General features: G+C 32.4%; 1 protein-coding gene and 1 pseudogene across 1 annotated transcript in view; both read right to left on the reverse strand.

Moving 5' to 3' along the window:
- Nucleotides 1-14386, reverse strand: part of LOC132046388 (phospholipase D delta) — a 16370-nt gene extending 1984 nt beyond the window's left edge. The window contains 8 exon segments of the mRNA XM_059437009.1: nucleotides 8212-8370; nucleotides 8992-9140; nucleotides 9633-9780; nucleotides 9916-9984; nucleotides 10064-10366; nucleotides 11993-12187; nucleotides 12745-12861; nucleotides 13219-14386. Coding sequence (XP_059292992.1) covers nucleotides 8212-8370; nucleotides 8992-9140; nucleotides 9633-9780; nucleotides 9916-9984; nucleotides 10064-10366; nucleotides 11993-12187; nucleotides 12745-12861; nucleotides 13219-14175 — 2097 coding nt within the window. The 5' untranslated portion in view covers nucleotides 14176-14386.
- LOC132048454 (U6 spliceosomal RNA) lies at nucleotides 5248-5341 on the reverse strand (annotated as a pseudogene).
- Nucleotides 14387-16017: the final 1631 nt, after the last annotated feature.

Raw genomic sequence — 16017 nt, forward strand, 5'->3', positions numbered from 1 at the left:
ACCATTTTTCTATAAAGATATAAGAACATTAACATCTCCTCTTCAAAACACAAAATCAAAAATCAACTCCCCCAAACCAAAAAAAAACCCGAATTACTTTCTTATCCAAACGCCACATAGATATCCCAATTGCCCTGATGAATAAAATAATCACAAACCAAAGAGGGAAAAAAAAATCACAAAAAGACAGATCAAAAATCCTAACTAAAAAAAAAATTCAATTACACAGAAAAGAAAGAAAAAAAAACAAAGATAGATTATGGAAGTTAGGTAGAGAAACAAAGTCGTACCTTTTGCGAGGAGAATCGGCCTGCAAAAAAAAAATATAAATTAGTTATTTCGACAATTAATTAAGAAAAGAACGTTGTGAACAATGCAAAATTGACATAACACATATAGTGATGGTAGAGAGAGAAAGAGAGCTTGCCATTTCAGGCGAGAGAAGCGAACCCTAAATTGCCAAAATGATTATGCTGTGAGAATCGAATTTTGAATTATATTTTAGAGTTCAAGCTTTAAGCGTGCCTATCATAATTAGCGAAATTTTAGGTGACTGCATTTACATTTATGCCCTCATGTTTTGTATAACGCCACTTTGAGGTAGAAAAATATTCATTTGTTTTTTGTTTGTATTCTTCTATTTAACTAGTCTTTGTATGCATTGATCTGCTTTTACGTATCAAATGAAATTAATCATAAAAAATTATCATATCTAGTTTATATCATCATCATCATCATCATCATGATTATTATTATTATTATTATTATTATTATTATTATTATTACAACAAATGTAATTACTTAAAACTGTCATTCTTGTGGAGAATTGGAGATAATGTAGTTTCTCTTTATAAGTCAATTTCTAATACTCCTACAGGTGAAAAATAAATTAAAGGATGCCATAATATTCTTTAACATGCTTTAATTTAAAAAATAAAAAAAAAACTTATCAAGTTTTGATATCGAATTTTTATGATTATCTCTCACAGATATTATCTTCAATTGCTTCCCCCCCCCCCCTTTCTTTTTCTTTTTCTTTTTTGTTAATATTCATTGAAAAAATTATAATATTTAAGTTTTTCCAATTTATTACTCCTATCTTAATTCTTTTTTTAAGCTAAAAATGAATTTCTTATCTTTCATCTAAATAAAAAAAAAAAAATTAATAACACTCAATTTAAAAAATTTATATTTCAAATCAAATTCAAAATATAAGCACACTCATTTCAAAAATTCACTTCAATGTTATTGTACTACTTTTAAATATGTCAAATGTTGCCGATTTTCTAATAATTTGCGATTTGCTAAATTTTATTGCCCGCTACATATACTATCCAAGCATGAAATCAATATTGGAAAATAATAGAAATATCAAAGATGGACCATCAATGTTAAAACCAATTGAATGAACATGTGGTGCAAAAATTACCACGGATGTTAAATTATTACTACAATTTATAGTCCAATGTCTTAACATATTTCCTTTATATTGCAACTGTGAATTGTTTTCTTTAACCCATATCATCTAATATACACTACTCGAACACGATGTTTTTCCATTCTTGACCCATATATATTTGATAGCAAGTATATGTTCCTTTTTTTTTTTTTTTTTTTTTTTTTTAAATAGTATCCTTGCATTTCTTGCCAAACCCCTAAGATTTACTTCTTATTCAAACTCTCTTCATTATTTCTTCTTTAAGCTGTTGATTTTAGTGCATAAATTTATGAAGAGTGTCGAAGATGATAAAAGACCAATCTTGGAATTTTAAAAGTTCGAATCCTTCGTAAATAGTATATTGAGAACGTTTTCTCGTATTATATTTATTCAACAGCTCATAAAAAATCAAAATAGAAAAATTGTAGCCGAAATTCAAATATAAAGAAATTTGGTTAAAATGAACAAATTTGCAAAGTGAATACATGAGTACAAAAGATCTTTTTTTAAAATAATAAGAAAAAATATAAAACTACGAAAAGAACATAAAACATTGTGCTCCTTGATATACACCAACTTATGCCGACACAATTCTCTTAAGAGACTTAAAATGACAAATCAACTTTTGAAGAACATAAATAAATAATGCAAGTATTATAGCTAAAATTCAGAAAAAACAAAAAGATCACTATTCCTCTGTATTCAATATAAAGATCTTCGGATCCACGCATATTTTTTAATCAAGAGCAGAATTTATAGCATCACACACTATGATTTGAGCAAATAGATCAATGCCTCATTTCAAGGATCAACCATAGTAATTAATGTATCGAAAACATTACTTGAACTATTCAAAATCTCCTCGGAGATCTGACAACTAAAAAAAAAAAAAAAAAAAGAAGAAGAAGAAGAAGTAGTTCAAGAATAAAGAAGTTCAATTAAAAAGAATAAATATACAGTGAATACAACAAAGTAAGCTTTTTTTAAATAATAATAAATAAAGAAAATAAAGGTGAGTAAAAGTATCCAACCTTGTAGACTCCTTGAAATTCATAAACTCATATCGACACAGATTATATGAAAGAATTGAATTACATATCGACATATGAAGAGCAAAATGAGCTATTGTAATTATTATCTTTTAGCTTTGGAGAAATGAACTCAACCATATCTTCTTCAATTTCTTTTGAAATTTTGCTTGAAGTTTCAATGGATCCACTTTGCCAGTTACTGTGTAACTTTATATTTTATTTTCATTTATTCGACGTCCATCGACTTGATACCTCTAATGTAGATAATAGAACAATTTATTTTGTCCATCTCCCACTCGTTTTTACTCTCTTCTTTCTTTCATGCATTTTGCTACTGCACATTTTCCACGCCGCCGAGAAGATTTATGCAATGACCTTCCCGAAAGTGTTTTAATTCACAATCACAATGCATTTGCATCAATGCATCAATAACCCCTACATCCAGAAGCATCATATTGATAATTAAACCCGACATTACAAATGGAGTGACACCACTATTCTTCGATAGGATGTATAAAATGGAAGCTAAATGATTGACGACTTGGCGAGTAGTTTACCTACTGTTACCTCATTTTTGAACTCTTTTATGCCTGGTCTTGAGTTCTTGGCAAGTCTTTTTAATAGCAACGTCCATCTGGTAATGCCGCCTGTATATAAATCACACATTCAACTTATAATCGGATGAGTGTAAACTAAGCGAAATTTGATACTATTTTTTTCTGCTGAAGTTCAACAATTAAAACACACACGTGATACCTTGTAAGTATGTCCAAATCCCCCCTCTCTAATCTCATTATCTATATATACTTCTATATGATGTAATCATACAAAACTTATTAGTTTCCCATTTCAATAAGTTCTAATCTTTATAAGAATTAAATCATAGTCTTCGAGTAACTTTAGCCATTCCAGGGTGCAACGTGATTTTATTCATAAACAACTCAGTACCAAATAACATACCATATGAAATTTTTAAGTTTTTGCTTGAACACCAACCTTTCAAAATACAGAATGCTAAACCCAAACGACATCCAAATCATAATCTAAATATCAAAAAAATGAAGTGCTGGAGGTTACTTCAATGCTGTAATTCATGTCATAATAAAAAATAAGAAGGATAACATATAGCATAAAGTCTTTCATCTTGATTCTTGAAATGTTTTCAGGTACCTTATAATATTCAAGTTCCCAAAAAAACATCTTGGCAACAACTGTTGCATTCCAGGGCACATGCACCCAATTTGCTTTCATTTGCTTCCTTAAATAAAACATGTGACATCTACCAAAACAAATAAAATACCTATTTTAGAAAGAAAATATACTTTATAAAATAATAATTAAAAAAAAAAAATGACCGCAGGTGTAATAGTCCAAAATATTCGAATATATCAGCAGAAAAAAATTATAAGTACTTTTAAAGATTGTTGTTGAGAAAATCAAAATACAATTTATAATTCCGCTAAAGATCCAATTTATAATCTAAGAGAATGTTGTCAATAGCCGATGTAGCAAGTGATGCTCGGATAGAAAGTAACCCGATGTGTAATGTGATAGCATGTAGCAGGAAATAAGCAGGACCTTTGAGGGTTATCTGAAACTCTCCAAAGCAAAATAGTATGCAGATTTGGGCTTGATACTTTAGGCGTGCGTTAACTACATAAGCAAATAAATTTTGTAACTGATCACATAATAGCAGAATATATACGGTCTAATAACACGATGCTAGAATATTCACAGAGAGGAGAAAGAGGAGAGAAAATAGTAAAACAAACCTTGGCAGTCAATTTGATTATTGGAGTATATATTAAACATTAAGAAGTTAGAACTTCATTCCAACTCAAATTTCATTTGAACTCAAATTTGAGAAATCATACCGATTAATTATGTAGCTTAAAAATAGGAACTGCTTTTTAAAAGCAGTGTATATTTGAAAAGATAGGATTGTAAGATCGTGTTTATCTTTTTGTTTTATTTTTCATACTTTTTATTTATTTTTTATTTTTGATATTTTTCTTCCTTTTTTTTTTTTTTTTTTGGTAGAATCTTCTTCTGTTCTTTAAATTAAATGAAGTGATACTGCTTGCCGTTATTATTATATTGCCTATAATATGAAAGGTAACTTTTTAAATAACTCATATCATTTAAAGATGGCTACTAATAGTTATCTATTTATTTATTTTAGTAAGCCAAAAAGATACTCACTTTTGTTAAAAGAATCCCTCGTCGTTTGCGTACATATAGGAGTAGTAGTTCGTATTGTTCAAATTCAAATAATTAGCTTCTTATCCATTCAGAAAATATATTGCAATCCATAGATTCAAAAAAATATCATCTTTCAATTCAAATTTCATGTTATTACAACCTATTAAGTTTGTCTTAAAATTGCCAAGTGCTTGTATTACTTGCCACTTGCTTAACCACATTGCTTGTACCTCTCCTTTTATATATATAGATTACCAAATCAAATAAAACAAACAATATTTCTTTTCCTTAGAGAGGAAGAAATCAATATGCACAAATAAAACCAATGAAAAGAAGTTGTCTAACTTCGTCAAGTTATTTCTAGTCGATCTAAACGTTTAGATGATTAATCAAAATTGATTCGTCAAACAAAGTTATTCGCTAAGTCTTTGACGAGTTGAATGAATTATAGTTACTTGAGGTAAAGATGTGTGATGCACTTGACGAGTTGAATGAATTATAGTTACATGAGGTAAATTTGACACTCCAAGATATGTGATGCATTGAGCTAGTCAAAGTATATAAAAGAGGGTCATAAAAAATACTGATCATTTTTTTATTTTTGTGCACAAGAGTCGTGCTAATCTTCTTTATATCATTTCAATTTTATCAGAATGTTTCCGAAAGGGACGGGTGGTCAATTTAATAAATTGAAAGTGCTAGTAGCAAGACTAGTTGTATACTGCTTTTCTTTTTTGCTTCTGGGTGTTGTTTGGTAGTCAGTTAGAGTTATGCAAGTACGATTAATATAGGAATTAGTAATGAGGAAATATATGTATTATTTTATGTATGAATTAGTTATATATAGTTTAGTTATTTATGTGAAGTATTAGTTATTTCATCTTTTATCCTACATAAAATAATACATAGATTTCTTCATAACATATCAATGTATTAATTATACGGGTTCTAAATTGCACGCAAAACACCATTTTAGGTGTGTTGAACTTTGTACAATAAAAAATAAAGTGGCTGAATAAATCATGTGAAGCAAGAAGATCTTTGATTAACAACCCTGTCACCGGGAACACTAGGAATTGGAATTTAAAAACTTCTCTAATCAAAGATTTTTCTTAATCGACAGAAAAATTGTCGCCTATAATTATTAATTGATTTTTTTTTTTAAATGCAGACCATGAACTTATGAACCAAAACACAGGAAATCAGAACATCTTGAATGTAATTCTTGTTAAATCACAGGAAATTAAATTGATTTTTTTAAATCATCTGTACTTTTACATATCTTGAATGTAATTCTTGTTGAACAGCTAACACCCAAGGGAAGTAAATCCACAGCTTCCCTAACATTTGACTAATTGTTCCATCAACGAAATTACATAAAAGACTGCAGCTACTCTATATTCAGCAAAAATACAAGTCCACAATCAAATATCCAGGAATCTTTCACATGCATCAAATCATTTCCACCTGTTTTTCGCCCAGTATTGTACAACATAGAAAAATGTACAAACTAACGTCTTGCAGCTATATATGTTTACAGTGACGACAGACTCACTGTCCTGTTATTTCTTGAGATTATGTGGTTAAAACATCTGGGATAGTAGGGGCATGTTGTCCCAGTATTTTACCCCCTACATCTGGGAAATTTTCATGTTCAGATAATGGACCTATTTTCCCTTCAGCGTCCACATGTATTGGATACTTCAGAAGATGTCCTTGCAATGGAGTGAAATTTTCAGCTGTGTACCACTTCCAGTTAGCTTCAGCAACCTGATTCACCCTCCGGACGCATGTTAACGCCTCCGGTTCCTCGAAACATTCTTCTATTCTCCCGAGGTGCTCTGCCCACAGTGACATTCTATATCCGTAGATCTGGAGATAGAGACAAGATGGATGAATAAATAAATAAATAAATAAATGTATACGATTTTGTTAACATCAGTGTTTGGTTAACATCTTGTCAAGATAAATTGCGTGCATTATGTGATTTTCTTTTAAACCTGTCCCCGTGGATGCCTTTGCTTTTCTGTCCATGCGTAATGAGGCTGGTAGGCACCCATAGCTATCTCTGCTGGTAGGAACCCATTATAACATATCTCTGTATCTTTTGGCACCCATGCCATAAACTTATTGAGTTGAGATCTGGTTGGCAAAGAAAACTTCTCAAAAAAGTATTCCTTGATCATCCTATAAGCAAAATAAAACAAAATCATGACATCACAACTATGGTTTAGAGACAGTTCCGATAGTAATGCAGAATTTGTAATGATTATTCTTGTTGGATGTTTAGTTTGACATATTACAATTCGTATATTTAAAAATGTGCTGAACTTTTTAAATGAAATAAAATTGTGTTTACAGTATAAGGATTAATCATTAATGTTCCTTTCTATGCACTACTAATACCCGCACTCTTATTTCACTTTCTAAGAAAGAGATAAAATTTCTCAAGTAATGCTAATTTTATACAGAGATTAGTTCTCCTTATTCAAGCAACCAAGCGGTCCCTAAGTTTTTTCTTCTACTTCACACCTTAAAAGGATAATGCAACAACAAAACAAAATCAAGCAAGCATATAGGTGACAACTCACAACTGTAGGGGGTCACATGGTTTCGAAAGACAAGTAGAAAGCATAAAAAGATAGTAATGCCAGAATTTGTGAAAATGAAAATAACGCGGGGATAAAATAAGATAATCAAAATTGTTGGATGTTTACGTTTGACATATGGAAGGATACAGACTATCTACGCATATTTAAAAATGTGTGCACTTTTTAAACGAAATAAAATTGTGTTTACAGTATAAGGATTAATTTGCATCCAATGTCTCTTGCCCAGTGTTTCTTATCTTGTCCTATGCACTACTAATACCCGCACTCATTATTTCACTTTCTATCCGGCATAACATATTCACGCATAACTTATGCAGTTAAGTATTATTTATGAGAAAGATAAAATTGCAACCAAAGTATTGGGTTATGCTAATTTTATACAGAGATTAGTTCTCCTTATTCAAGCAACTTGCACTCCCCTAAGTTTTTTCTTCTGCTTCACACCTTAAAAGGAAGCATGACAAGACTAAAGATATTGGCAAGGCATAAAAAGGTGTTAAACCTAAAAACCTTAAAGAACTTTGCTTGCTCGAACTCCTCTGCGGCTCGGATATAGAGCAAAGTTTAAGATACCAGTTTTCAAGCAAAATTCTTAATCTAGAGTAAAGCAACTCTATTCTATTCACCTGAAGAACTCATCTCACTCGCACCTTTATAAGTCAGTCTCATTCTATCATAAATGGTTTACCCACTCCAACTAGCGGTCCATAGTAAAGCACGCTACAACTAGTGTAATCAAGCTAATGAATACTCATTCACCAATTGAGAGACAACAGAGTTTAGGAAATTTGATACTGTTTAAAAAAATTTAAGACTCTAGAACCCATTTTCATCAAATATTAAAGGCAGCCTTCGATTCATTTGTTCCTAAGTGTATTTTGTGTATATACACAACAAGAATATTCAAAATAAGAAAATTCCTTATTACCTTATCACCATTACCAGAAGATTGAGCGATAGGGCCTGGAATTTCTTCACGATTACCAAGGCAGTAGAAATTTAAATAATCTTGCGGATGAGAGTCCAAAAGCTGCATTGACTTGAGCTCCGTTGCAATAACTTGATACATCATCTGTATTGTCTGGCTCTGTTGAAAGCAAACAAAAATGTTAAAAAGCACATCTCATTTTCTTCCTGTATACCTTTTTTCAGATCGCTTGGTCCTTCAATAATCAGTTAATCACATATTGAATCATCAAAATTGCATAGTAATATAATGACGATGAGAGGCGTGAAGGAAAATATGTCATGGAAAGTAGCATCTTTTATCAAATTCACCTATTATTCTATCAGGTCCTCAAACATACAATAATGACCATAAACATCCTTTTTCAATGTCCATTTTCTCGCTTGTCCTTCCATGTTTAAGGAAAGAAATAATGCCATTCTAAAGGATAAGAAAATTTGCTCTTTCAAAACATTAAACAAAGAAAAGCTATATAGATATTAAATAAAAGTTGGCCACTGTTTATACTAATGCACGCCCTATAACTAGTACATTCTGAGATTTGGATGCAGTAACCCTTCAAACAGCCAGCATTCCCCCTCTGAAAGTATCCTTGATATAGCTGCCTATTTGAGGCCAGCTTCACCTAATCATTTCTTTTATTGTTGTGGCCAGCATCACCTAATCATTGCTCATTTAAAACTACCTATATTCTTTATTAACATCCAAAAGACATAATCAAAGAGTTTCAGGAAAAATTACCTGCCAGAAGAGTATTTCCTGCACAGTGAGTGTCTTAGGGTCCCCTTCAGGCCACATGGGCATGACAACATATACACAAAACCGTTCCCTGGCTCTAATTTTACTAGTGATTTTCAGTGCCAATTCCATCGGTATCAGATGATCAGCTCCTGATCAAGTGGACAACAAATGAAATCAGGAAGCAATTTAACAACTCCAAGAGTGTTGGAAATGAGTACATCTAGAAAAGAAATATTAGGAAAACTATGGGAGCCACATTTTTTTTTTCAGGAGGTTGCACTATGTCAAAACCATTCATTTCTTTTCTAGGAAGCTGCATAATTTGGAATCTTACCAAGTTTGAAGCAACACCATGATCAATTTATAAAAATGGGGATGCAATCCAAGTGACAAGATGGTCATTTAGATAATTATTTCTTTTCCTGAACTATATTCTACGGCACTATCGATTTGTACCTATGAGTTTCAATGCATTAAGTTGCAATAATTTTTTTTTTTTTTTTGCATTAAGTTGCAATAATTCACGGTTGCAACTTTTCATATGGACAAGAATATAAAGCCAAGCCTACATTAATACAGCGCTGGAGAGTGGAATCTTATATATACAATTCAAAAACATAGCAAGAAGATTAAACTTTGACCTGCATCTCTGTACGATTCCCAAGCGTATGACGATCCGAGAAAATACTGATTTTCAATATATATGAAATGGTCAGCGGATCTTATTGCCTGAATATATGCGGCTTCAATGCTTTTATCTACTATCAGATTTTTTGAGCAGACAAGCTTCTGCAAAAGATATAACGCCAAAGAAAATGTGAAGTGCGAGGGGAAGACAAAAGTTTGAGCAGATAAGGTTCCTTACACATTACAGCTACTTCTACAAAAGTTTGAAAATAGAAGACAAGGTTATGGTTTCCTTGCCTGTTCCTGCGCAACATCAATTCTCTTGGGAAAACCTTGCACTGAACCAGAATCAATGGAGCGGAAGATCTGCAATAAAAGAATGAGAAAGAGAGTTGAAAGAGATGTAAGCTTTTTAAAGATATCCACAATACAAAGAAGTATCTACCTGTACATGCCAATTTTCTGAGTGATCTTCCCCATATACATGTAGTTTCGGATCATCCTCTGGGATTCCAGTATGATCCTTTAAAACAGAAAAAGCAGGGCTAAGTATCCATGAGATACGCTCAATTTTTAACATAGCATCATCATGCCAATGGGACAATGATTTCTTAAAGAATTTGAATTCCCTCCACTTTGTCGCTTTCCTCCATCGTTGAGCAAAGTTTATAAGCACATCATATACAGCAGGTCCTTCAATTCTGCAATGCAAATCATGCCATGGTTGCCTTGGAGCCTTGGTCCCTGACTAATGCATGAGACCAAAAAAAGAATCAAAACAGAGAAAAGAATAATCAACTTTGAGAGAAGTGCAGAAAAGAAGTAATGAAAGAAAGGAACATATCACTGAACAGAGAAAACATGTAAGCATCAAAATTCTCAAATATTGTATTATACAGCTATTTAAAAAAAAAAAAATTGTCAATATTTCCATTGCTAACAGATATACATATTAGAGACTGACTATTAGAGATGAAATAGGCTCATTTATATTAAGGCTAATAACGAACACGTGACCAATAAAGAGTTACTCCCTCCGTCCCATAATAAGTGTCACCTTAGCCAAAAACACGCATATTAAGAAACCAATAATGCAATGTGAAGTTTACCAAATTACCCCTATATAATAAAAATAAATTACTTTTACCTTTTGATTAGAGCATGCACAAGAAGTAAACCTTTTGACATTGAGAATTCAACAATACCAAGTTACTATGTGGCTTTTCCAATCATCATTTAAATGTTACTTTATTGTCTAAGGGTAGAATTGGAAAAAACTAGTCAATTTATGTCTTGGTTTCCTAAGGTGACACTTATTATGAGACAAATTTTTTTAGCTAAGGTGACACTTATTATGGGACGGAGGGAGTAGTAATAAATAAATAAGTTCCAAATTATCACAAAAAAAGAAAAAAAAATCTAAGAAGAAATCATAACAATAAAAAATGAAAGCAGAAAACGGCAAGCTGATATTTGAATATTCAAAATACGGGCACTTAAATTTCAGTCTTCACATTTATTTTATCATTATCAAACAGCTCATAGAACTCCTGAAAATAATTACAGCAATTATGGATGTCAGAACCCTATGTAAGGTTGACATTTCAACATTCAAAATCCAGAAACATAAGTTTCAGTCTTCAGATTTTATCTTTCATTATTAAACAGCTAATACATCTCCTGAACAAAGAATCTACAGCAATTACGTAAGTGTAGGACCAGGTGTCTTTCGCCCCAACTAATTACAACATGCTTCAGAGCCTGAAACACTGTAACCTTTAAATCACGTGAGTGATAATAGTTAACAAATATCCAGCAGCAAATCATTTCCCAAAACATTAACAGATGGCTTACACTTTTTAGTTCGGAAGAAGAATTTTAGATATTTTACTTAAACCTAAAACTCATTATTTCCAGATGACATGGTCAAAATAACAAATGACAATAAATCTGCTGTTATCCTTTTTGATAATTAAGTATAACAAATCTGCTGTTAGTGCCCACAACGTCCCACTAGGGTCAAGTACACTAGCCATTTACCACAACCAACCAATTTCTATAAGCAGTATTCCACAAGCCCATTTCAGTGTCTGCTGAATGCAATCACTGTTGTTCCAAATTCTGCAAGGAAAAACTTAGCAGAACATTAAATTCCCAGAACCAAGGTTCTAGAAAAGAATGAATCAATAAAATGAAGAGAAATCTCTTCATTTGCTGAAGACAATGTTTTTTTTTTGTGAATCTACACTCAGAGTGCTGATCCCTTAACCACCTTCACAATTCTGGAAAACTATCAATTATGTAAAGAATGCCAGAGTACATATAACAGATATCAGAATTATTCAGGGAAATATTGAGAACAAAAACTACTCACAGGAAATGTAGGCTGATGAAAATCGTCTTTAAATACAGTGTCAAGATCGTGGAATAGGCGATGTTCAGGTGTATCGTATCGACCATCGCAGAGATCCAGACCTCCTAAGAATGCTGTAACTTTTCTATTATTACCGGGTGCCTGTGTATCTACCAGTACACACTTCTGATGGTGTGTAAACATGGTTCCAACTACCTGGAAGCAAGAATGTTCAGGTCACAAAATCACTTCATTGCAATATCTATCCAAGGGAAATGATGGATCCAAAGGTAAAGAAATGATTTTATAATCATAAAAACATTGAAAAGACTCATTTATCAAAAAAACAAAAAAAAACAAATTGTAGAGACTCTCAGAAAGGAATATTTAAGACGTCCAAACAAAATTTAGCTTCACACAGCCCATCAAAACCTCAAGTACTGCTGCTTTAGAAGAATTATATGTCTTTATTCCACTCATTCATGACAATATTCTGTCAAGCCAGAAGGCAAGCATCCATATTTATGTTAATCTGCTGAGCTGAAGCTCTTCCTTGATCCCTATCTTTCTTCGGCAAACTTATAAGAATATATTCTACCAATTCATAAGAAAGAACACCCTCCATCAAATGGAACGCCTGATTCTGAACGCAAACTATTGAAAGGGCAGGATTAAAGGGGCAATAACTTCACAGGCACATAGAGAAGTCAACAAGCAGAAGATGTCAAGGTACATTTAATCTAACAAATGAGTGAATGGTTATGAAAGTTAACCTGTTGCTTGATAAGGCTGAGCTTACTGCTAGCATAACGTGGTGACAAAACGCATATTACAGAGGAATGCTTAAAGAACTTTCTGGTCTCCTCATCGTGAGTTCCCATTACTCCCGCCTGCATCCAATGCCAACTCAAACTATAGTGAGACTTACCAACAAGAACTACAACTAATGATGCACTCATTTAAAAGCAAATAGAAAAAGACAATTCATTATAATGTACATAGAGCAACAACAACACAAGTAGTGTATTAAAATAAGGGTAGAGCAACTAGCAATTTCAGCAGTTCAGAAAAGAGACTGAAGTGAAGAAACCATGGCAAAATACCAAAGATAGCAATAATGTACATTATTTAAAATAACAGCCACAATATTCTTAAAGTATCTTAAAATAACAACCAAGAAAGTAAAAGTACCTCAACATAGTTTAACAAGAAATTCAATAAGTAACAGTTTAAAGATCCATACATACCGTGTTAATAAGGAACTTATCATGGGAAGTTTTATCATCCCAAACTAACAACAAAACCCGCACACCTTCTTGTGACTTATATTTAAGCAATTCACCAAGTGTCAAGTCACCCCCACGCGGTAATTGGGTCTTAGTCTCTCGAATTAACTTGATTTTGTGAAAAACAGACCACCCAACAATGTAAATCAAATGATGTGCCTCTGAAATTGCATAACATATATCTTCCCAACATTTATTGTGTTCAAAAACCGTACCATTATCCAACTGAATTTCAGGTAGTTTATAACTATCAGTAACATGAGCATCTTGATATAGCTTCACTGAACTCCCTTTTCTCAACGGAAAATACGTATTTCTAACACCTAAATGTTCTGGATCTGAAGCAATTCCTCGTTTATACAATGGGTTTTTATCATATGGAACAAATTTCATCCATAACCTCAAAGCCGTGTTTGGTTTTGGTGGTTTACCTGAAGCACCAATAACAGGAAACCAACCTGAAATATCCTGACCAGTGGCTATATCATGAACAGGAATAGTAACTTTACCCATAACTTGAGCACCAAAAACATCATCATCTTTAACACGAATTTCCAAACAGTCCATAAAGTGTGCTAAAGGGATATTAAAATGTTCATCCCAAACAGGGTTTTGTGAATTGCGTATGACACGTGTACGTGCAAGAGCAGTATGTGGGGCAGACACAGTTACATATGGGTCACTTGTTATTATTCTCCGGTGATGGATTTTTTGGTTTGATGTTTTCACATTGGGAATTTTGCCGTCGTGTTCATCGTCGTTTGACGGTGGTTGACGGCAGACGTCACAGCCGGTAAAGCAACGGCGTAAACGGTCGGTGGTTAAGTCCATGTTTGGTAAATGACGTGCTTGGATTATGTGAAGTTGTAAATCTCCATGTAAACATATCAAGTTTTGTTGAGATGAATTTTCTGCCATCTTTTTTTTTTTTTTGTTGAGATTATTGTAGTGTTTAGAGGAACATAGTAGGGAAGGATAAGATAAATTGAAGAAAGGGATATACGAAGATTGGGGTTTTAGAAATATGATTTTTTGGGGTAACTGAAATGATGTGTTGAAAATGGGGTCACGTTGTGATTAACGTGGTGAATAACTGCAAGTTGTTTTTGCTTTACTGGGATTTTACGACAGGGTAGCGGTGGAGGTTTAGTAAGTAGCAGTGTTCTTCTATCCTAATGCGACAAAAAGAAAAAGAAAAAATGGTCTGGACAAGAATCAGAGAAATATGATATTTTTTAATATTTAATAATAACTTAATTTTATTTTTTATTTTATTTTAAATGAGGTAATTCATAAGGCACGCGAATATTTATATCTTGTTTAGACTATAAGCTTCTTTTTTTTTTTTTTAATAAAAAATATTCTTACATTTTGTGTTCAATCAAATACCATCACATAAATTGAATTTTGATTTAGTAATTTTCAAAATCTCTAATTCTCATTATAGTTAGCTTTTTGGTAATTAAAGTTGCATATTAAAAAGTCATTATATAATTTTTATGAAAAGCAGGTTTTGTGTAATTGCTATAAGAATTTATGACAGACATGTTAAGGCTAGAACTTTATGATCTTTCAAAATAACGATAATTAGAACAAGTACTATACGTATCATGTTGTGATTTTTCAAAATATTTTTTATTAGACAAATTAAAAGGATACATCACAAATATTTTTCACATGACAAAGCATAATAATCAGGGGCGATTTTAGGTATAAAAAATGGTGCACGTGAATACATGGTCTCTCGTAAAATTAGGTTTTTTATGTATATATTTTCTACAATTAGTATAATACTATCTGCTAGAACGCATACTAGAAAAAGCTAAATAATGCACTTAGTTGAAGGTTGAGTTATTTATCTAGAGGTCCAGGGATCAAGCCCCACTTAATACATCTTTCCTTCTTTTCTTTTTTTTATGGTGAACTCATGTTACAGAAATTCTAGATTCGCCTCTATAATAATAGATTATAAACTAAATTCAGAAGGTGGTGTGTTACCTCAGTTAACTTTAGGAGGCAAGTAAATCTCACTATTTGCCTGCATTTTACATATTTTTCAAAAATTTCACGAAAATTACATATTTTTGGAATTTTGCAGCCAAAATATTACACATTTTGGAAAGGAAAAAAATCCATTGACGTGGTACATGTGTGAATCTGTGATTTGGTGATAGTAGAAATCGAAAAGTCTTACTATGTGCCTCACAGTGAGGCTCTTGTTTGTGAGACAATAAAGTAAACCTACATCTTATATTTTTGGATCCATAAATTTTAGGTTCACTTTTCTATCGCACAAAAAAGAGCCTCACACATTTATTGTGAGTTGTGTGAAGCACATATTTCTAACACCTAAATGTTCTGGATCTGAAGCAATTCCTCGTTTATACAATGGGTTTTTATCATATGGAACAAATTTCATCCATAACCTTAAAGCCGTGTTTGGTTTTGGTGGTTCACCTGAAGCACCAAGAACACGAAACCATCCTGAAATAACCTGACCAGTGGCTATATCATGAACAGGAATAGTAACTTTACCCATAACTTGAGCACCAAAAACATCATCATCTTTGACACGAATTTCCAAACAGTCCATAAAGTGTGCTAAAGGGATATTAAAATGTTCATCCCAAACAGGGTTTTGTGAATTGGGTATGACACGTGTACGTGCAAGAGCAGTATGTGGGGCAGACACAGTTACATAGGGGTCACTTGTTATTATTCTCCGGTGATGGATTTTTTGGTTTGAGGTTTTCACATTGG

This window comes from Lycium ferocissimum, chromosome 2 (assembly GCF_029784015.1).
Source record: "Lycium ferocissimum isolate CSIRO_LF1 chromosome 2, AGI_CSIRO_Lferr_CH_V1, whole genome shotgun sequence".
Classification (NCBI taxonomy): domain Eukaryota; kingdom Viridiplantae; phylum Streptophyta; class Magnoliopsida; order Solanales; family Solanaceae; genus Lycium; species Lycium ferocissimum.